Below are 22816 nucleotides of genomic sequence, written 5' to 3'. Positions count from 1 at the left end.
ATTCATGCTGCTTTCTTCCTCCTGTGAGAAACAGGTTTAGACTTGATGATATAAAACATAAAAGCTTGTTTTACAATAGGAAAGTTCTCGGTTTGGATTCATAACCAGGAACTATTATGTTACTTATCAAAATATAGCTTTAAGAAAAAGGAGAAAGCAGAAGCAAACACATAGTAGTTGGAAGGGAGTGGGTAGAGAAAGGGAAAGTTGAGTCATGGAATCTTCCTGGAAAACATACTCATGGGAGGAGCAGATGAATGCCAGTGGTGATAGTGCTTGCCTTTAACACCAGCATTGGGAAGATGGAGGTCGGAAGATCAGAAGTTCAAAGTCAACCTCATATGTTGATTTTGATGCTAGCCCAGACCACACGAGACCCTGTTTTTTGTTGTTTGTTTTGTTTTGTTTTGTTTTTAAAGGGAAGAGCTGAGAGAGGCTCTGGTTAGGAGAACATAGGAGTGTTGTTTGGAGTTGGGGACCACTTCGGTTTGGCTTCTTTTAGATAGGTGTGTGTGTGTTTGTGTGTGTGTGTGTGTGTGTGTGTGTGTGTGTGTGTGTGTGTGTGTGTGTGTGTGTGTGTGTAGAGAAGGGGGGACAAGAGAGAACACACATATTTGTGAATGTGTGTGTGCATAGAATATGAATACATTAGAAAGTAACAGGCCATATGTAATTTATAAAATCAAAACTATTTATTATTTAGTGTGTTACAAGGTTAACCAATCAAAATCAGAATCCCTCAAATGTGTTGAGTTAGGTGACTTATGTCTGCAACTAGAATACTCAGACTGCTCAGGGAAAATTGCTCCAAGTCCAAGGCTGGCCTCAGCCGCAATGCAAGATACTGTCTCAAGTAACAGAAACAAAAACAAGCAAGCAAGCAGGAATTCTCTGCCCTAAAAGCAACCTGTCTAAACAATGTTTGACAAATGTTCAAAGGTATTTGATCAACTACATGATGCATGTGGGTATTTTGCAAGTATGATCTATTACAGTAAGTGTTTTAAATTCATTTATTCTAAAAATGGGGCCAGGTTTGTGGTAATCAAGTCTCATGGTGCATTTAGCCCCACCATAGCTAGTTCCAGTCTGACAATGGGATGCTCCATGGAAACACCTGGACTAAATGTGCAGAGTTTATTCCTGTAATTCCCAAGTCAGCATTTCCATTGTATGTATTCTGTTTCTGCACCTTACCTCAGAATTGGAAAAGGACTTTTCATGAGGAAGGTTTTTAAGACCGTGTCTCTATAGTTTATCATGAAGGTTTGTTTTCCCCAGCAGGGAGCCAGATAAGAAAGAAATAGCTAGAATCATTTCATATGGGAATTTCCTGATCTACTTTCATGAGAAGAATAATCCTGACCAAGGTGGAGAGAATTGTGAAAAGCCACTACTTGTGTTCCTGTACCTACATTTGGATTCTAACTCTAGGCCTGGTAGATGGCCATCTTGATGAATCACACATCTTAAGGGATACACGTGATATCTAGACTCCTGAGGACTGTGTTTTAGAACTGCATTCTGATGCTACTGAGACCCCTTTGGAGGTGAGAGTAAATTGGAAGCTCAGGAGATAATGGAAACTGTGGAGATTATTTTGCTACCACTGATTGACTGACTGACTGACTGACTGACTGACTGACTGACTGACTGACTGACTGATTGATTGATTGATTGGGCCTTAGTTTTGGTTAGTGTGTCAGATCAAATCTGGAGCTTCCTGCATACTGGATAAGTACCTTCCAGTTGAACTGCACCCTGCGCCTGTCATAGCTTCAGGAGAAGAGAAGCTAACCCTCACAGAGTCACTTCCCCAGGCCATACCACATTCAATCCCTCTCCTAGTCCAATGTGAGTTTTCTAGAATTCATGTAACCCTTCTCTATAGAGTGTTAAAGAAAATTACCTTTGTATATTTCATTTAGTACTGATCCCCAGTCTCTGTAAGCTTTAAAGAGCTGATGAAAAGTGGACACTCTAGGCCCTGGGAAGAATGCTGATTTGACTGTTCATACACAATGCTAATGCTCCTTGCTTTCATAGAGAAGAGTCTCATTAAAATTCCTGCAACTACTTTTAATCAGTATAAATTTTGATTAAAAATGAAATGAGAAGTGCCCTAGGTCTTTTGATGCTGAAAACAGAAAGTTAAGTTAATTATATTTAATATAATGCTTATTAGAATAATTTTGGGGGCAAAGTCATCAAATTATGGAAATGTTAAGACTATCTGACACTTTGTATTTCCACAAAGTATGGTTGTTAGACGAAACACTCAGAATAGTTAAAGGGATAAGGGGAAATGGCTGTCTGTCGTGCTAGTCTTCCACATGGGCAGGCTGAGTTTCTGCTGTGGCTTCTCATGACTTCTTCAGCTGGGATATGTCTTCCCTTTTCTTCTCCATGAGTGAACACCCCCACCCTGGAAAGCAGCACACACTGCCAGCCACCACAAAACTGTCCTTGGCTGCTCTGGCACATGCTTCTTGGCTGTGCCTTTTTGTTCCTGACTTGCTGGCAGTAATTGCCTACATTGCACATGAGTTATGCATTAAAAAAGTAAGTTACTGACACTTACCTAATGTTAAGTTAGATGAGTGTCATGCTGGTTCTGTCTTTATGAATACCAGTTCACAAATCTGACGTCTAAAAAAATTTAAAGATTAAATGAGAGCTTTCTGAAAACTAGATCAGAAAACTATTTCAGCCGCTTCATGGCATTTGAGCAGCAAGTTCCAAAGATCAAGAGGTTCAGAAATCGCATGCAACTCACTCCGGGCTGTTTAATTCCAGGTACCTAACTGTCGTGAACTTGAATGAGAATTTCATTTCATAGATTCTATACCCTCTTTCTCTATATGTTGATGTAGATTTAGTCTTAAATATTTATGCCTAAGGTGTTCTGTCTTAATCATGGATGTATGTAGAAAAGGGACATTTCTGTAGAATTGTATTAAAAGCAGCAGTAGCAGTTAAGACATACTTTTATAATCTACAACAATGTGTCTTAAGTGTGTTGTAGACTATAATTCAGGCCATATGGTGTGCCAGATATCATTAATTTGCTTAAAATTTTAATTATTTACAATAACCATTTGTAATTCTATGTTTTTAAAAGACCAAGCCTTGTAAAGGTATGATGCATGCTAAGCCTACAGAACTATCTATAATTGTCCAGAAAGCTTTGACATATCTGATTTGCCACCTCCTCCTGATGGTCAAACACTCTCTACCATGGCACAGCAGCTCCCAAGCTGGTTCCCTGTGGAGTTTTCTCCTTCACTAACCAACCTCCTCCCTAAACCGGAAGCTAGACTATCTTTCAGCACAGTGACAAATTACTATATTTTATGCTCATAAGTGTTTTCCTTGAATGTATACATGTGCACCATATGCCCAGTACCCACAGAGGCTAGAAGAAGGCAGTCTATCCCCTGGAAACGGAATCACAGATAGTTATAAATCACCATAAGGATCCTGGGGACTGAACTCAGTTCTCTAGAGCACCTGCTAATGCTCTTTAATGATTACCTATATCTTCCATTCCAAAAATTAAAGTATTAGTCATCATCAATAATTTGTGTGTGGGGGGGGGTGTATTCCCATGTGTTTGGAAGCTAGAGGTCAACATAGGATACATTTCTTAATGGCTTCTGCTTGGTTTTTTGAGATAAGGTCTCTCATTGAATTTGGATCTAGTCAATTCTGCTAGATTGGCTGACCAGCAATCTCCAGGGATCCTCCTGACTCTGCTCTCCCATACTGCTATTATGGGTGTCCAAAGCTATGCCTATATTTTTATATAGGAGCCTAGGTTCTGATATCCGGTCTTCATACTTTCATAGCAAACATTTTATCAATGGAGGTATCTCCCTATCCTCACCAACGACTCTTATTAAAAGAATACCATGGACTGTGGTTATGAAGAATATGTTTTCAGGTATGATACATGTTAATTTTATCTACAACAAGAAGAATGGAGCCAGTTACTGAGATGAGGAAGTGCATGGTATTCTCCCGTGTATGAGTGATTTCCAAGGCTGGTATCGATTGTGTGGGAACTGGTGGGGCAGACTGCATACCTTCTGCAGGTTCTGCTGGGTCTCTAGGAGGAGCAACTGAATACTCTGGCACTCTTGGTCAGGTTTCTTTTCTTTCTTCTGGTTCTGCTGTCTGGTTCAGCTGCTTCCTGTTTGCCCTTGGGTTCTACTGACCTTAAGTTTCAAATCCCACTCTGACACTCTTCTGTTCCCTTGCACTTTAAACTTCAGTGTTTCTCCTGATCCTTCTTCATCTGACTTGACATTAGCTCATTTCTTCCACCTGCCCAAAATGTGAGTTGGGTGCCCAGTCATGGAGACTCTTCCCAGCCCTAACGTGGCATGCTATCATAACATATAAAAAAAAATGGATCAGGAAGGGTGCTATTGAAATGTCAAAGGAAATGATCTTGCAGAGAAGCAAACTTGTTGGTGTGAGTTAGTAGAAAGGACTCATACTCAGTATGAAGTAAATGCTTCCTCAAGAAAAGAACCTCTTTGAGAGGATTCTGGGAAGGTGGGAAGTACAGACAAAAAGTAGAAAAGAACCCACAACATTTTAAGAGGAGAGAAAGAAAGAAGGAAGTCTTGAAGGAAGGAAGGAAGGAGACAAAAGCAATGAAAGTGTTGGGGAGGGTGGATGGATTGATAAGCATCTCTGTGATGTCTCTGACTCCAAGGAGGACCTCAGGCAACACAGGCTTGCTTGCTTTCCCTCCTTTAGAAGGACAGACAGGTCTTGGCAGTCACCTCGACTTTATTTCCTAATTTGCTTTCATAAGTAGGATGAACATAGCTTTTTTTTTCAAAGAGCCAACTCATAACGTTGAATAGATAACACACTAGAGTTATGACTAGAATTTTTGTTGTCTGTAGCATGAAGTTATCAAGAATTGCTTCTAAACCTATCTTGTAAATCTCTTTTGAATCCCAGGTATTGCGACATCAGATGAACTTGATAAGGTAAGCTGAGCTCTGTGCCTAATGATCAAATGCAGGACTTAAGTTTGAATCAACCTCTCAACTATTTTTTCTGAAACATGCAAAATGATCAAGATAGTTCATTTGGTGTTAATATTTTGATAGTTTGATTATCCTTAATGAAAAATATATAGCATCTACTCTTTGAATCAAGGCCTGTAAAATTTGCTTAGACTAAATATAATCACCAAATAATTACAAAAAAAATGAAAAACTAGTGACACCATGTCTATTATTTTTATCTGGCTATATCTAGTAATGATGATGTTGCTGTTGTTGATGTTGTTGTTGTTGATGATGTTGATGATGATGATAACAACGATGATGACAGTGGTGGTAATGGTGGTATCTATAGTGATGATGGTAATGATGTTGATGGGAATCTCATCGTGATGGTGGTAACCATAGTGATGATGGTGATGGTGATGATATGGAAGGAACTTGACATTTTCTATTCCTGCCCTTCCACATTAATGGTTGTTGTTTGCATGATTTAGCTTTCCAAGATGCCAACAGAATATGATGATGGTCGGAAACACAGTGACAGTTGCAGGGGTGGTGAGAGCAGTGTGAATAAGGGTACCAGATTGGATACATATTCTCACAGTAACACCTGTAGTTCTCACTGCTCCTGGGGGCTGTGCAGTCACAGAAGTCAGGCAGCAACTCCTGAGTTGTAAAACTTGGCTTCTGCTCAAGCTGCAGTGAATGGGGAAACTGAGGAAGGGCTCAGTTCAGGTGGGGCTGTTATCAAGAGTTCTTTTTCTTGTGTTTATCTTACTGTCTATTAAACACGTTTGTACAGTTGGTGCTCATAGAGGATCTGCTTCAAACAACACACTTGTGAATTACCTGGATCTAAGTTTCCAATGTCCCTTAGTGAGGACCCTTCATAGCTCATCAGTATTTCAGCAGTCACTAAAGGCACCATGGGAGAAATAAAAACAGAGAAAATTTTATGTGTTTATTATGTTTAAGTGGTATCAAGCAAAGCTGTTACATTGTCAAAAATACATATCAATGGAAAATACTTTATTTTCCAAAACAAACTATGACTGAGGAAGAGGTCTTCACATCTTATAAACTTCGGTTATACTGAGAACATCTGGAAGCTGCTGCATTCTCCTCTCTGCGTCCATTTAATATCCTGCAGTTTTCATCTATGGATGGAAGAAATCTGGCATCAGAAATGTAGTTAGAAAGCAAGACATGGAGAGAGCCACCACTGAAAAGGCATTTCTCTTTAGATTGAGACATTTAAGAACAGCAAAGAATAGTAAAAGTGGTGGTGTTCGCACCAAGACAAAGTATCTCTAACAGTAATATGACTTTGATATTTTAAAAATGTCTGCCTGAGTCACTAAAAAAAACCCAAAGCCTGGATATTTTCTTTGACATGGTTTCCTGCAGTAACCATCGCTATGTTGAACAGCTGTGTGTGGTAACTGCAAGACTAGGCCTTGATTGTGTAGAACAGCAAGTGGAGTGAGAGCCAGATGTGTTCTCCCAGCTTTGCCCATCATATTTAGTTCTCTTTCCCCATCCCTTCCTCCCTCTTACACCCCCTCCCTGCCACCCCCCCACCCTACCCCCACCCCCGCACCCCTCATTCTTTGCTTTCCTGGGCCATGAAAAATCCTTACAATTTGCAAAATCTTAATACTCTAATCTCTTACCATTTTGATCTACCTTCACTTTAAATACAAAGACACTATGGTCCACTCTTCACAATTCCTGCCTTTTTAAATTTCTCTTTTCTTTTCCCCCCATATGCTCCTCTACACAACTGAATCACCATGCATGGGGCTTGCACTGCTCCGCCCCGTTTCCTGTGCTCTGAGTGGCGGTAGCATTGCTGTACTTTACTGCTAAGCTCAACGACCTTTCTCACTTTTTTTAAAATCTCTTTTTAAAATTAATTTATCAATTCACTTTGCATATCATTACTGGGAGCCCCCCTCCTCCAAATAGCCCTCACACAGATCCCCCCTTCCCTTCTCCTCTGAGAAGAGAGAGCCCCCCTCTGAGTATAACAAACACTGCCCTCACCCCCATCCCCCTACACATTCTCTCCCACTGAGGCCAGACAAGGCAACCCAGCTGGGAAAACTGAATCCACAGGCAGGCAACCTATTCAGGTCCAGTCCTGATCCACTTGTTTCTTTTTCCTGAAATGATTTTGTATCTCAGGGGGTGACTGAGATCTGCCTTGGCAGTGGTCAGGTGCCTTCCACTGCATGTCCTTCACCCACTTCCTAGTTCTAGGCCCAGGCAGGGAGGCAGGGGAAGGTAGTCCAATCCACAAATCTACATGATACTCATTTTAACCAGTTTACCTAATACTTGTTTCTGAAGACTTCGTGGAAATTTACTGTTAATTTCAATTGAGGGAAACACCAGCAATTGTCCTAAGTAACTTCTCTTTCTGAAAGCTCACAAAATCTCAGTGCTATTGATATTTGATATTCAAGGGTGGGAGAGGATCTCAGGCCTTCAAGAAGACCTGGGTCCTCTGCCAGCCCTGAGAGCATCACTGAGTAGAGTGCTTGTCCCACACCACCCTCGTGTGGCCATAAAACTCACACTTCTGAATTTCTTGATCCCCAGAAAAAGACCCAAGTTCAGATACCTGTAAATACAAGATTTTTTAATTTTTATTTTTTTTTATTTAAAAGTAGTTCTTTTTTAGCGGAAAGAATTTCTAATACAACAATAATGTCTACCTTTCCTCTGATTCCTTGAATTCACTCCCATCTAGCCCTCTCCCTCCCTCAAATTCATGGCTTCTCCCCCCACCCCAGGACACGCATGCACGAACGCACATGCGTGTGAGTGTGTGTGTGTGTGTGTGTGTGTGTGTGTGTGTGTGTGTGTACATTTATTAGAAATCCTTTCCTCTAAAAAAGAACTACTACAAAGTTCTGAGAAAGTGTTTCTGTTCAGGTGTGCCTTCTGGAATCTGAATACTTATCTTACTATCTATCTCCATCCATCTATCATTCATCTATCTGTCTGTCTATCTATCTATCTATCTATCTATCTATCTATCTATCTATCTATCTATCCTGATACTGGCTCTCACATAGCACAGGATGACTGAACTCACTCTCTTAAGCTGTGTATAACCTTGGCTTTCTGATCCTTCACATCCACAGCTCTAGCCTTAGCAATGCAGGTGTGTAGCACTAAACCCAGTTTGCATTGCTAGGATCAAGCCCAGGCTTCCTTCATGGCAACCAAACACCCTAGCAACTAAGCTATGGTCTTCTAGCTTCTCTTTTGCCTCTTGCTTCCCTCACATTTCTAGTTTTCACTTGGAAAAATCCACTAGATCAACTGTTTTCTCAGTCTCTGATGCCAGGAGGCTTTACCTAAGATGAGGCAGCAGAAGTAACTCACATAGACACAATCTGGCTGGGAGTTTGTCTTGAAACTTCTGAGGCCTGCCAAACTGTGTACATATTTCCAAGGCTAGAGTTAATTCTCCATCGTATGCCTCACATCTGTACTCCACGCTTAACTTTCCTCTGCTATTCAGTTACTACACTGTACTCAGCAAGGCCTAGAGGATTAAGTGGGCCAATAAGACAATGCGTCTAAGTAGTACATTTTATTTATCTCCACGTTTCTGTCTGTCCATCACCCTTGAAGATGTGATCTGACCTCATACTATTTCTTTAGAGCACACAGTGACTTCATGAAAGTGGGTCTTCTGATCTGAACTATGGGTGTCTGTGTTTTCTCATTGAAAAAGAGGACTGGTATTGTGGGAAACCATGCATATCAATCAGCACTGGACTGACTCTAAATATGTACCATAGCCTGCCCCCTGCCAGGAGTTATTTATAGATGCTGGTTCATCATCCCTCATTTAGATGGCAACGATTTTAAAAATGTCATGAATTTCCCCTTGAAAATAAGTTATATGCACAGCTAAAATATCAAAATTATGAAATATTAAAAATATGTTTGAAAAAAATCATTTCAAAGATTGGACCTCCCACACAGTGTGGCACCAAGTGACAGACCTCCCACACAGTGTGGCACCAAGTTTCTGTGCTTTTCCTCCACACAAGGGAACTGTGGCTCTCACTGTCACTGTCACGACCACCCACAAGATCAAAGCAAACCATCAGGTTGGCAGATCCCTCAGACCTAAGAAAATCATCTTTCATTTATCCTTTGCCATGTCATGGATTCAATAATATCCTCAAAAAAATAACCTTACACACCATAAAGCAAAGAATGAAGTTATGGGGTGAAAGGGCTGCTTGTAGGGAGGGAGAAAATTTAAAAAATCATACACCTGGTCAAAAGTGACCTTCAAAATATGTGAAGAATCCCCAAAGCCCAATAACACAAAGCAGACAATTGGGTTAAAATTGGGCAAGTGATAAGAATCGATGCAGAATGTCACTGTCCATTGGAAGAACTCAAAGCAAAGCCACAGTGTGCCATTACCTTCCAAAGCTTAGTTCCTACCACAGACAGAAGACGGCAAGGGTTGAGTGTCAGTGAAGACATGGAGAATTCAGGACTCTGTACATCATTGTTGGTGGGAATATGAAAGAGAACAGGAACTATGCAGATCTTTAAGTAATTAAAAGTATAATTACCATATGCCAGAGTTTGGGTGGGAATATAAAACGAAACGGCCGCTATGGAAAACAGTTTGGCAGTTCTTCAAGTAATTAAAAACAAGCTCACCATATGCTGCGCTTTTCACGTTTGTGTCCTTTCAAAATTCACATTGAAAGTTAATGGGCAAAGTATTAAACTTCCTAATATCACATGGCGATGCTGTTTCAGTGACTGTGCCAGGAGGCACCACTCAGTGGCATTAGCTCCCCAGTCAAAGGCTTTGGTGACCTGCTTGACCCTTCCTCTGTCCTCTCCCATGTGAGGACATGGTATTCATCATTTTTATCCTGTGACACTGCAACATGTAATAGAGTATACGTTTATCAGAGACTCTGGGCACCTTGATCTTAGCGTTCTACCCTCTAGAGCCATGGGAAATACATTTCTATTATTTGCAAATTACCTAGTTTAAGATATTTTGCTCTACTAGCAGATAGGAATGAAGATGGCGTGTGATAAAGAAACCTCACCTATAAATACACATCCAAAAGAAGCAGAAAAAAAGATCAGTGAGAGGTGCTCCCATATCTGTGTTCACAGTGCCATTGCTCACCAGGACATGAGAGCAACCCAAGTGGTCCTCAGTGGGAAATAGAAAATATTGTGGAATATTATTCAGCAATCAAAAGGATGATGCATTGTGACATGCACAGCATGAATGAGCTTGTAGGCACTTGTGCTAAGTGAAAGAAGCCAGTCACAGAAGCTAACGTTACATGGATTCCCCTGTGCTGTATTTAGCAGTCACATTTATAGACACAGACGTACAAGGGCAGTTGTCAAGACTAGGTTCTTGCCCACTGAAAACTTCTCTTCACAAACTGAGTTTGCTTGGTGATTGGCGACACAATAATGAATATATTCAACATGACTGAATGGTGCCGCAAATGTGTTATTAACTGGTCATTCCATGTGCAAGATCATTATTTTCATAGTAGCACTTAGAAAAATTTGCACAGACCCAGATGTACCATGAAACATGAGCAACTTTCAGTAAGAAAAACTTCACTGGAGTTACTAACAGCACAGCATAGAATGTGCCTTACGATGTTCTCAAGGAAAAAGAACTTTAGAGCAACTACACAGCACTCAGAAAAGTCATCAGAACTACTGCTGGTCTTGAATCCCTCGTCCATGAATATTTAAGTAGATGCACAATCATGATGATGATCATAATAAATAGTAATGTCCTATTCGGTACCTGTTAGAGGTTAGATGTTGGTTAAGCACTTCACATAGGTTATGCCATTTCACTTGGCTCACTTGATCTGTATCAGACGATGCTCAGAATTATCTGCCCGCATAAACCCGTTTCTTATTCTCTAACTGTGAAATGATAGACTGTTGGTAGGTGAGACACATGCAGAGAAGTTAATGAGTTTACTGAAGGTTGCACATCGAATGGGTTGGACTAGGAGCAGGGGTGAGGCACAGAGCAGGGGTGAGATAAAGAGCAGAGGTGGGGCACAGAGCAGGGGTGGGACACAGAATAGGGGTGGGACACAGAACAGGAGTGTGGCACAGCATGGGTGGGGCACAGAGTAGGTGTTGGGCACAGAGCAGTGCTGAGATGTGGAGCAAGCAGGTGCTGTTTCTCCGAGAGTCTGCAGTCCTAACATTGATGCCGTGTTGTTGAGATCTGAACTCTTATCACAGTGGAAGGATATTGCTTTTGGGATATCTTAGTTTTATCTCCTTTGGTTTCACATCAAGAAAGGAAACTGGAACTAAAACCTTGATACAATTTCTCTTCTACAGTCCATGCTGGATGTCTGTGTAGTGAGCTCAGCACTGTCTGGAGACAAAGAAAGCACTCAGAACCTGGGTCCTCTGACTACTTGCCTCTGCAGACTTGCATTAACTAAGCTTTTGGTAAACAGTCGCTGGATAAGTAGCTTCTTAAAAAGTTATTTATCATACTTAAAGTCTACATTTTATAACATCTTGTCGCTCTTCTCACCACCAAGACATCTTAATTCAGTTATTTTACGGAGTGAGTCACAGAGCAAGCAGGTCCTGATTCCTGACACTGCAGTCTGAACAGTGATGTCATGTTTTTGAGATCTGAACTTTTACCAGTGGTGGAAATACCCTTTGGGATATCTTAGTTTTATCTCCTTTGCTTCCACATCAAGATTATTATTGGTTATTATGGTGTAGGAACCGAGGGAGAGTTATGATTATGTCCTAAGTCCTAATTAGGTTTCTATTGCTACAGAAAACATGACCAAAAGGAACTCATATTTTGAGGCAACAGCCCATCAGCCTTGAGGAGGAACTGATGCAGAAGCCATAGAGGATACTGCCTACTGGCTTGCTCCACTCAACCAACCTACTTTTCATACAACTCAAATCTGCCTACACTAGGCTCATGCTACTCACTGTGAGCTGGGACCTCCCACATTGTCAATCAAAAAAAAAATCCCCTGAGACTTACCCACAGGCCAGTTTTGTGGGGCATTTTATCAACTGAGGTCTCTTCTTCCCAGATGGCCTTTTCTTACATCAAGTTAACAAAAACAAACTAATTAACCGGCACAGATGGTGTCTCACAAACAATGTTTTAATAGGAGAAATTAGATATGTATGCATTCTGGTGGTGATGGGGATAGAGAGATAACTCAGTGGGAGAAGAGCATGCATTGCTTTTCCACATGACCAGAGTTTTGTTGCCAGCATTCGTGCCAGGATCTAAAACATCTGGCCTCCCGGGCACCTATGCTCACATGTGCATACCCCAACACGCATACTCATAAATAAAAGTACTAAAGAAATCATTAAAATGTATATAGTGAGATGACCCCTGTGTTTTAAAGTACATTTTCTCATGCCGACAATGGCCCTGTGAGAAGGCTCTGATAATAGGCCTCATATGAATAGTTAAGAGTATGTCAGCTTGAAAACTTTTACAAATGTGAAACACATATTTGAAAACTCAGATTTGGGTGGGAGAGAGACCCGACCGCCTGGTCAGGTGGGCACTCCTGAGGCTGCAGAGCGGAAGAGACCAACAACACTGCCCACCCCTTGCCCACATCCCTGGCCCAAGAGGAAACTGTATAAGGCCTCTGGGTTCCCGTGGGGGAGGGCCCAGGAGCGGCAGGACCCCTGCCTGAGACACCGCTGGAACCTGAAGGAAACAGACCGGATAAACAGTCCTCTGCACCCAAATCCCGTGGGAGGGAGAGCTAAACCTTCAGAGAGGCAGACAAGCCTGGGAAACCAGAAGAGACTGCTCTCTGTACATACATCTCAGACGCCAGAGGAAAACACCAAAGGCCATCTGGAACCCTGGTGCACTGAAGCTCACGGAAGGGGCGGCACAGGTCTTCCTGGTTGCTGCCGCCGCAGAGAGCCCGTGGGCAGCACCCCGCCAGCAAACTTGAGCCTCGGGACCACAGGTAAGACCAACTTGTCTGTTGCAAGAAGGCTGCCTGGTGAAATCGGGACACACAGAGGCAGAATTCCTCTAGAACCGGGCACGTCCTGTGTTTACCGGAAGTCCCACACTCGCGGATCCCGGCCCGCAGCAGCTCTCTGCTCCCAGACCCCGTGGGAAAGAGACCTCACCGCCTGGTCAGGTGGGCACTCCTGAGGCTGCATAAGCTCCCAGAAGGGGCGGCACAGGTCTTCCTGGTTGCTGCTGCCGCAAAGAGCCCGTGGGCAGCACCCCTCAACCGAACTTGAGCCTCGGGACCACAGGTAAGACCAACTTTTCTGCTGCAAGAAAGCTGCCTGGTGAACTCAAGACACAGGCCCACAGGAACAGCTGAAGACCTGTAGAGAGGAAAAACTACACGCCCGAAAGCAGAACACTCTGTCCCCATAACTGACTGAAAAAGAGGAAATCAGGTCTACAGCACTCCTGACACACAGGCTTATAGGACAGTCTAGCCACTGTCAGAAATAGCAGAACAAAGTAACACAAGAGATAATCTGATGGCGAGAGGCAAGCGCAGGAACACAAGCAACAGAAACCAAGACTACATGGCATCATCAGAGCCCAATTCTCCCACCAAAACAAACATGGAATATCCGAACACACCAGAAAAGCAAGATCTAGTTTCAAAATCATATTTGATCATGATGCTGGAGGACTTCCAGAAAGACGTGAAGAACTCCCTTAGAGAAACACAGGAAAACATTAATAAACAAGAAGAAGCCTACAGAGAAGAATCGCAAAAATCCCTGAAAGAATTTCAGGAAAACACAATCAAACAGTTGAAGAAATTAAAAATGGAAATAGAAGCAATCAAGAAAGAACACATGGAAACAACCCTGGATATAGAAAACCAAAAGAAGAGACAAGGATCTGTAGATACAAGCTTCACCAACAGAATACAAGAGATGGAAGAGAGAATCTCAAGGGCAGAAGATTCCATAGAAATCATTGACTCAACTGTCAAAGATAATGTAAAGCGGAAAAAGCTACTGGTCAAAAACATACAGGAAATCTAGGACTCAATGAGAAGATCAAACCTAAGGATAATAGGTATAGAAGAGAGTGAAGAATCCCAGCTCAAAGGACCAGTAAATATCTTCAACAAAATCATAGAAGAAAACTTCCCTAACCTAAAAAAACAGATACCCATAGACATACAAGAAGCCTACAGAACTCCAAATAGATTGGACCAGAAAAGAAACACCTCCCGTCACATAATTGTCAAAACACCAAACGCACAAAATAAAGAAAGAATATTAAAAGCAGTAAGGGAAAAAGGTCAAGTAACATATAAAGGCAGACCTATCAGAATCACACCAGACTTCTCGCCAGAAACTATGAAGGCCAGAAGATCCTGGACTGATGTCATACAGACCCTAAGAGAACACAAATGCCAGCCCAGGTTACTGTATCCTGCAAAACTCTCAATTAACATAGATGGAGAAACCAAGATATTCCATGACAAAACCAAATTTACACAATATCTTTCTACAAATCCAGCACTACAAAGGATAATAAATGGTAAAGCCCAACATAAGGAGGCAAGCTATACCCTAGGAGAAGCAAGAAACTAATCGTCTTGGCAACAAAACAAAGAGAGTGAAAGCACACAAACATAACCTCACATCCAAATATGAATACAACGGGAAGCAATAATCACTATTCCTTAATATCTCTCAACATCAATGGCCTCAACTCCCCAATAAAAAGAAATAGATTAACAAACTGGATATGCAACGAGGACCCTGCATTCTGCTGCCTACAGGAAACACACCTCAGAGACAAAGACAGACACTACCTCAGAGTGAAAGGCTGGAAAACAACTTTCCAAGCAAATGGTCAGAAGAAGCAAGCTGGAGCAGCCATTCTAATATCAAATAAAATCAATTTCCAACTAAAAGTCATCAAAAAAGATAAGGAAGGACACTTCATATTCATCAAAGGAAAAATCCACCAAGATGAACTCTCAATCCTAAATATCTATGCCCCAAATACAAGGGCACCTACATACGTAAAAGAAACCTTACTAAAGCTCAAAACACACATTGCACCTCACACAATAATAGTGGGAGATTTCAACACCCCACTCTCATCAATGGACAGATCATGGAAACAGAAATTAAACAGTGATGTCGACAGACTAAGAGAAGTCATGAGCCAAATGGACTTAACGGATATTTATAGAACATTCTATCCTAAAGCAAAAGGATATACCTTCTTCTCAGCTCCTCATGGTACTTTCTCCAAAATTGACCATATAATTGGTCAAAAAACGGGCCTCAACAGGTACACAAAGATAGAAATGATCCCATGCGTGCTATCGGACCACCACGGCCTAAAACTGGTCTTCAATAACAATAAGGGAAGAATGCCCACATATACGTGGAAATTGAACAATGTTCTACTCAATGATAACCTGGTCAAGGAAGAAATAAAGAAAGAAATTAAACACTTTTTAGAATTTAATGAAAATGAAGGTACAACATACCCAAACTTATGGGACACAATGAAAGCTGTGCTAAGAGGAAAACTCATAGCGCTGAGTGCCTGCAGAAAGAAACAGGAAAGAGCATATGTCAGCAGCTTGACAGCACACGTAAAAGCTCTAGAACAAAAAGAAGCAAATACACCCAGGAGGAGTAGAAGGCAGGAAATAATCAAACTCAGAGCTGAAATCAACCAAGTAGAAACAAAAAGGACCATAGAAAGAATCAACAGAACCAAAAGTTGGTTCTTTGAGAAAATCAACAAGATAGATAAACCCTTAGCCAGACTAACGAGAGGACACAGAGAGTGCGTCCAAATTAACAAAATCAGAAATGAAAAGGGAGACATAAGTACAGATTCAGAGGAAATTCAAAAAAATCATCAGATCTTACTATAAAAACCTATATCCAACGAAACTTGAAAATCTTCAGGAAATGGACAATTTCCTAGACAGATACCAGGTATCGAAGTTAAATCAGGAACAGATAAACCAGTTAAAAAACCCCATAACTCCTAAGGAAATAGAAGCAGTCATTAAAGGTCTCCCAACCAAAAAGAGCCCAGGTCCAGACGGGTTTAGTGCAGAATTCTAACAAACCTTCATAGAAGACCTCATACCAATATTATCCAAACTATTCCACAAAATTGAAACAGATGGATCACTACCGAATACCTTCTACGAAGCCACAATTACTCTTATACCTAAACCACACAAAGACACAACAAAGAAAGAGAACTTCAGACCAATTTCCCTTATGAATATCGACGCAAAAATACTCAATAAAATTCTGGCAAACCGAATTCAAGAGCACATCAAAACAATCATCCACCATGATCAACTAGGCTTCATCCCAGGCATGCAGGGATGGTTTAATATACAGAAAACCATCAACGTGATCCATTATATAAACAAACTGAAAGAACAGAACCACATGATCATTTCATTAGATGCTGAGAAAGCATTTGACAAAATTCAACACCCCTTCATGATAAAAGTCCTGGAAAGAATAGGAATTCAAGGCCCATACCTTAACATAGTAAAAGCCATATACAGCAAACCAGTTGCTAACATTAAACTAAATGGAGAGAAACTTGAAGCAATCCCACTAAAATCAGGGACTAGACAAGGCTGCCCACTCTCTCCCTACTTATTCAATATAGTTCTTGAAGTTCTAGCCAGAGCAATCAGACAACAAAAGGAGATCAAAGGGATACAGATCGGAAAAGAAGAGGGCAAAATATCACTATTTGCAGATGATATGATAGTATATTTAAGTGATCCCAAAAGTTCCACCAGAGAACTACTAAAGCTGATAAACAACTTCAGCAAAGTGGCTGGGTATAAAATTAACGCAAATAAATCAGTTGCCTTCCTCTATACAAAAGAGAAACAAGCCGAGAAAGAAATTAGGGAAACGACACCCTTCATAATAGACCCAAATAATATAAAGTACCTCGGTGTGACTTTAACCAAGCAAGTAAAAGATCTGTACAATAAGAACTTCAAGACACTGAAGAAAGAAATTGAAGACCTCAGAAGATGGAAAGATCTCCCATGCTCATGGATTGGCAGGATTAATATAGTAAAAATGGCCATTTTACCAAAAGCAATCTACAGATTCAATGCAATCCCCATCAAAATACCAATCCAATTCTTCAAAGAGTTAGACAGAACAATTTGCAAATTCATCTGGAATAACAAAAAACCCAGGATAGCTAAAGCTATCCTCAACAATAAAAGGACTTCAGGGGGAATCACTATCCCTGAACTCAAGCAGTATTACAGAGCAATAGTGATAAAAACTGCATGGTATTGGTACAGAGACAGACAGATAGACCAATGGAATAGAATTGAAGACCCAGAAATGAACCCACACACCTATGGTCACTTGATTTTTGACAAAGGAGCCAAAACCATCCAATGGAAAAAAGATAGCATTTTCAGCAAATGGTGCTGGTTCAACTGGAGGGCAACATGTAGAAGAATGCAGATCGATCCATGCTTATCACCCTGTACAAAGCTTAAGTCCAAGTGGATCAAGGACCTCCACATCAAACCAGACACACTCAAACTAATAGAAGAAAAACTAGGGAAGCATCTGGAACACATGGGCACTGGAAAAAATTTCCTGAACAAAACACCAATGGCTTACGCTCTAAGATCAAGAATCGACAAATGGGATCTCATAAAACTGCAAAGCTTCTGTAAGGCAAAGGACACTCTGGTTAGGACAAAATGGTAACCAACTGATTGGGAAAAGATCTTTACCAATCCTACAACAGATAGAGGCCTTATATCCAAAATATACAAAGAACTCAAGAAGTTAGACCGCAGGGAGACAAATAACCCTATTAAAAAATGGGGTTCAGAGCTAAACAAAGAATTCACAGCTGAGGAATGCCGAATGGCTGAGAAACACCTAAAGAAATGTTCAACATCTTTAGTCATAAGGGAAATGCAAATCAAAACAACCCTGAGATTTCACCTCACACCAGTGAGAATGGCTAAGATCAAAAACGCAGGTGACAGCAGATGCTGGCGAGGATGTGGAGAAAGAGGAACACTCCTCCATTGTTGGTGGGATTGCAGACTGGTACAACCATTCTGGAAATCAGTCTGGAGGTTCCTCAGAAAATTGGACATTGAACTGCCTGAGGATCCAGCTATACCTCTCTTGGGCATATACCCAAAAGATGCCTCAACATATAAAAGAGGCACGTGCTCCACTATGTTTATTGCAGCCTTATTTATAATAGCCAGGAACTGGAAAGAACCCAGATGCCCTTCAACAGAGGAATGGATACAGAAAATGTGGTACATCTACACAATGGAATATTACTCAGCTATCAAAAACAACGACTTTATGAAATTCGTAGGCAAATGGTTGGAACTGGAAAATATCATCCTGAGTGAGCTAACCCAATCACAGAAAGACATACATGGTATGCACCCATTGATAAGTGGCTATTAGCCCAAATGCTTGAATTACCCTAGATCCCTAGAACAAACGAAACTCAAGAGGGATGATCAAAATGTGAATGCTTCACTGCTTCTTTAAATGAGGAAAAAGAATACCCTTGGCAGGGAATAGAGAGGCAAAGATTAAAACAGAGACTGAAGGAACACCCATTCAGAGCCTGCCCCACATGTGGCCCATACATATACAGCCACCCAATTAGACAAGATGGATGAAGCAAAGAAGTGCAGACCGACAGGAGCCGGATGTAGATCGCTCCTGAGAGACACAGCCAGAATACAGCAAATACAGAGGCGAATGCCAGCAGCAAACCACTGAACTGAGAATAGGTCCCCCGTTGAAGGAATCAGAGAAAGAACTGGAAGAGGTTGAAGGGGCTCGAGACCCCATATGTACAACAATGTCAAGCAACCAGAGCTTCCAGGGACTAAGCCACTACCTAAAGACTATACATGGACTGACCCTGGACTCTGACCCCATAGGTAGCAATGAATATCCTAGTAAGAGCACCAGTGGAAGGGGAAGCCCTGGGTCCTGCTAAGACTGAACCCCCAGTGAACTAGACTATGGGGGGAGGGCGGCAATGGGGGGAGGTTTGGGAAGGGAACACCCATAAGGAAGGGGAGGGGGGAGGGGGATGTTTGCCTGGAAACCGGGAAAGGGAATAACACTTGAAATGTATATAAGAAATACTCAAGTTAATAAAAAAAAAAAAAGAGCACCAGTGGAAGGGGAAGCCCTGGGTCCTGCTAAGACTGAATCCCCAGTGAACTAGACTATGGGGGGGAGGGCGGCAATGGGGGGAGGGTTGGGAGGGGAACACCCATAAGGAAGGGGAGGGGGGAGGGGGATGTTTGCCCGGAAACCGGGAAAGGGAATAACACTCGAAATGTATATAAGAAATACTCAAGTTAATAAAAAAAAAAAAAGAAAACTCAGATTTGAATAGCTTTCAACTCCAAGTAATTTTACTATATATTGTCTTGCCATCTTAAAATGCTAACAACTCATAAGAGAACTTTTTAGAATTATTTCAGACTGACTAAACCGGTAACAGAGATCTAACACCATTACTGACAGAATGCACCATGGGCCACTGGATGCTGCTTCACAAAAGGTGCACCGTAAAAGGGGAGACATTGCCTTAGAAATAAGGACATCTTTCCCCAGATGACTTCCTGTTAATTTTTTTCCCAGGAAGGGAATTTTAAAGTTTTGTGCTTATTTCTGTCACTCTTTGGAGAGATTTTTCTCAATTTTTCTGCATCAGCAGAGTGTATTTTAATTGTTGTCATCCAGAGCTGGAGCAGTGGCTCGGCAGTTGAGGGTATGGGCTACTCCTGCAGAAACCCCTGCTTTAGTATTCAGAATCTTACATGGTGGCTCATAACTGCCTGAAACTCCAGTTCCAGGGAATCTGATGCCATCTTCTAGCCTCTGCAACCTTCAGGCACACACACAGTACACTTATATACACGCAGCCACTCACACATACACATACACCCAAACAACCCCTGAATAAATAAACTGCTATTGATCCCGTGTCCTAATTCCTTCCATGTTCCAGAATCACTTGTCGAGTCATGTTTAGACGCATATGCATTATGTAATATTTGAGGCAGTAGAGGACAAGAATCTATAGCTATATCTGTTTTATGTGCTATGGTGATATATGTTTGGTTTTTAACGAATAACTTGCTCTAACAGTAGGGGAAATAATCATGTATAGTTTATTGCACGCTTGCAATTAAGGTTCTTGCCCATTTTTATTTTTAAAAACCTGTGTCTCAAAGGTGAGATGAGGAAACAATTTTCAAGGAAAAAATTTTATATTTAAGTCACAAACAAAGCTTAATACCTTTGAGTGTGGGAGAGGGGGAAGGCTCTTAAAACAGAGACCAGGAACTCAAGAGATGGCTTAGTGGTTGAGAGCACTCAATACATAAACATGAGGACAAGAATTCAGAACCCATCACCCAGGTGATATGCCATATCTCAGAAACGCCTGTAACTCCAGCACCTAGGAACTGCCTGTGCACAGTGTATGTGTAACACTCACTCAGACACACACAGACAGAATATAAATCTCAGTAAGTAAACTAAACAGACTAAGATATACATTTGCGTTATAAATGAAGCAAATGAGGAGTTTGTTAACAGAAAAATTGTCCTTGTGAGCTATATAAAACAATGATTGCTACAATGCAAATACTAATGTATTTTTATCAGACTTAACCACAACGTTTGTCAAAATGCTATTTGGATGAGGCTCTGGCAAACAGGCACATGGACACACTGCTGGTGAGAGTGTGAAACTATACAAACACTGTGCAGGAAAAGGTTGCAATATCTTAAATATTTGATGTGCACTGTTCGTTGATGAATTTATCTTTTTCCTATGGTGAGTTATTTTTCCATTGCTGTGACAGAACACCTAGCAACTGGTAAGAGAAGAGAAAGCACTTAATTGGTCTTATGTTTTAAGAGGGTTAGAGTCCATGATAGAAGAACAAACCAAGACTCACATCTTAATTGAAATCAGGAAACTGATATGTATGTATATCATTCATATCATAAATATATCATACATATGATATGTATTTCATACATATCATATACATATACATATGAGAGAGAGAACGTAGTAGGAATAGTGCAAGTCTTTAACCATCAAATCCTGTCTCTAGTGACATTTGTGTAATCCTTCCCAAAGAGTTCCACCAACCAGGGACCAAGTATTCAAACATATGGGTCTGTAAGGACCATTCTCATACAAATCGCCAGTCTAATTAAAAGACATACTGGCAAAATATGAAGAGACTTATACTTTAGAAGCTGAAGAGTAGCAAAAGTCAAGACTACATTGAAATAATACTGAATATATTTTAGAGCACAGGATTATTTGTCCATAAGAATGAAAGAATATATATTATGAAGTGGTCCTTGACTATCTGCTTAAATGAAAAGTCAAGGTGATCAAGTGTGCTTATACTATTCATTGAGGAAGTATAATGAAAGCATACACACATCTTCACACCAGAACACTGCTACAAGATGTGCCATGCGTTTCGTATTTTGTGTAGAACAAGGGAAAAGGTGGGGTTCATGATGGAGAAGAGAGCAGGGATGCAGCTGCTCCTGCAGGATTTTAAATACTTTACGACCAGTAAGTACTCTGCATAATTTTAAAGCAAATTTAATACCTTGTGTTTTAACTGTATATTTTTTTATATTCTAGGGCAAGTGAACATAAATGCACTTCAGGTTGTGGCATAAATAATCAGGAATTTATCACAGCATGTATTTAGAGCCAGCCATCCTATTTTCCCACAAGGAACATGCTCTAAGAACAGACAGCATAGTTAGGCACCTTTGGATTCTTAGTGGTCAAATGGTTAAAGACAACACTCACAGTCTTTTTTTTTTTTTTTTTTTTTTACTATTTGCAGAAGATATGATTGTGTTCTTTTTTTTTTATTATTAACTTGAGTATTTCTTACTTACTTTTCGAGTGTTATTCCCTTTCCCGGTTTCCGGGCAAACATCCCCCTAATCCCTCCCCCTCCCCTTCTTTATGGGTATTCCCCTCCCCATCCTCCCCCCATTGCCGCCCTCCCCCCAACAATCTAGTTCACTGGGGGTTCAGTCTTAGCAGGACCCAGGGCTTCCCCTTCCACTGGTGCTCTTACTAGGATATTCATTGCTTCCTATGAGGTCAGAGTCCAGAGTCAGTCCATGTATAGTCTTTGGGTAGTGGTTTAGTCCCTGGAAGCTCTGGTTGCTTAGCATTGTTGTTCATAAGGGGTCTCGAGCCCCTTCAACCTCTTCCAGTTCTTTCTCTGATTCCTTCAACGGGGGTCCTATTCTCAGTTCAGTGGTTTGCTGCTGGCATTCGCCTCTGTATTTGCTGTATTCTGGCTGTGTCTCTCAGGAGAGATCTACATCCGGTTCCTGTCAGCCTGCCCTTCTTTGCTTCATCCATCTTGTCTAATTGGGTGGCTGTATATGTATGGGCCACATGTGGGGCAGGCTCTGAATGGGTGTTCCTTCTGTGTCTGTTTTAATCTTTTCCTCTCTATACCCTGCCAAGGGTATTCTTGTTCCCCTTTTAAAGAAGGAGTGAAGCATTCACATTTTGATCATCCATCTTGAGTTTCATTTGTTCTAGGCATCAAGGGTAATTCAAGCATTTGGGCTAATAGCCACTTATCAATGAGTGCATACCATGTGTGTTTTTCTGTGAT

At 41.2% G+C, this 22816-nt stretch overlaps 1 protein-coding gene across 11 annotated transcripts in view; it reads left to right on the top strand.

Moving 5' to 3' along the window:
- Positions 1 to 22816, top strand: part of C5h8orf34 (similar to human chromosome 8 open reading frame 34) — a 539213-nt gene that overhangs the window by 182966 nt on the left and 333431 nt on the right. For all 11 annotated transcript variants that reach the window (NM_001109259.2, XM_063288168.1, XM_017593564.3 and 8 more), the window contains one exon: positions 4978 to 5006. In NM_001109259.2, the coding sequence (NP_001102729.2) occupies positions 4978 to 5006 (29 nt within the window). The remainder of the gene's footprint in view (positions 1 to 4977; positions 5007 to 22816) is intronic.

This window comes from Rattus norvegicus, chromosome 5 (genome assembly GCF_036323735.1).
Source record: "Rattus norvegicus strain BN/NHsdMcwi chromosome 5, GRCr8, whole genome shotgun sequence".
NCBI lineage: Eukaryota > Metazoa > Chordata > Mammalia > Rodentia > Muridae > Rattus > Rattus norvegicus.
Note: the sequence above shows the minus strand (reverse complement) of the source record. Positions and strands in the feature narration are given on the sequence as shown.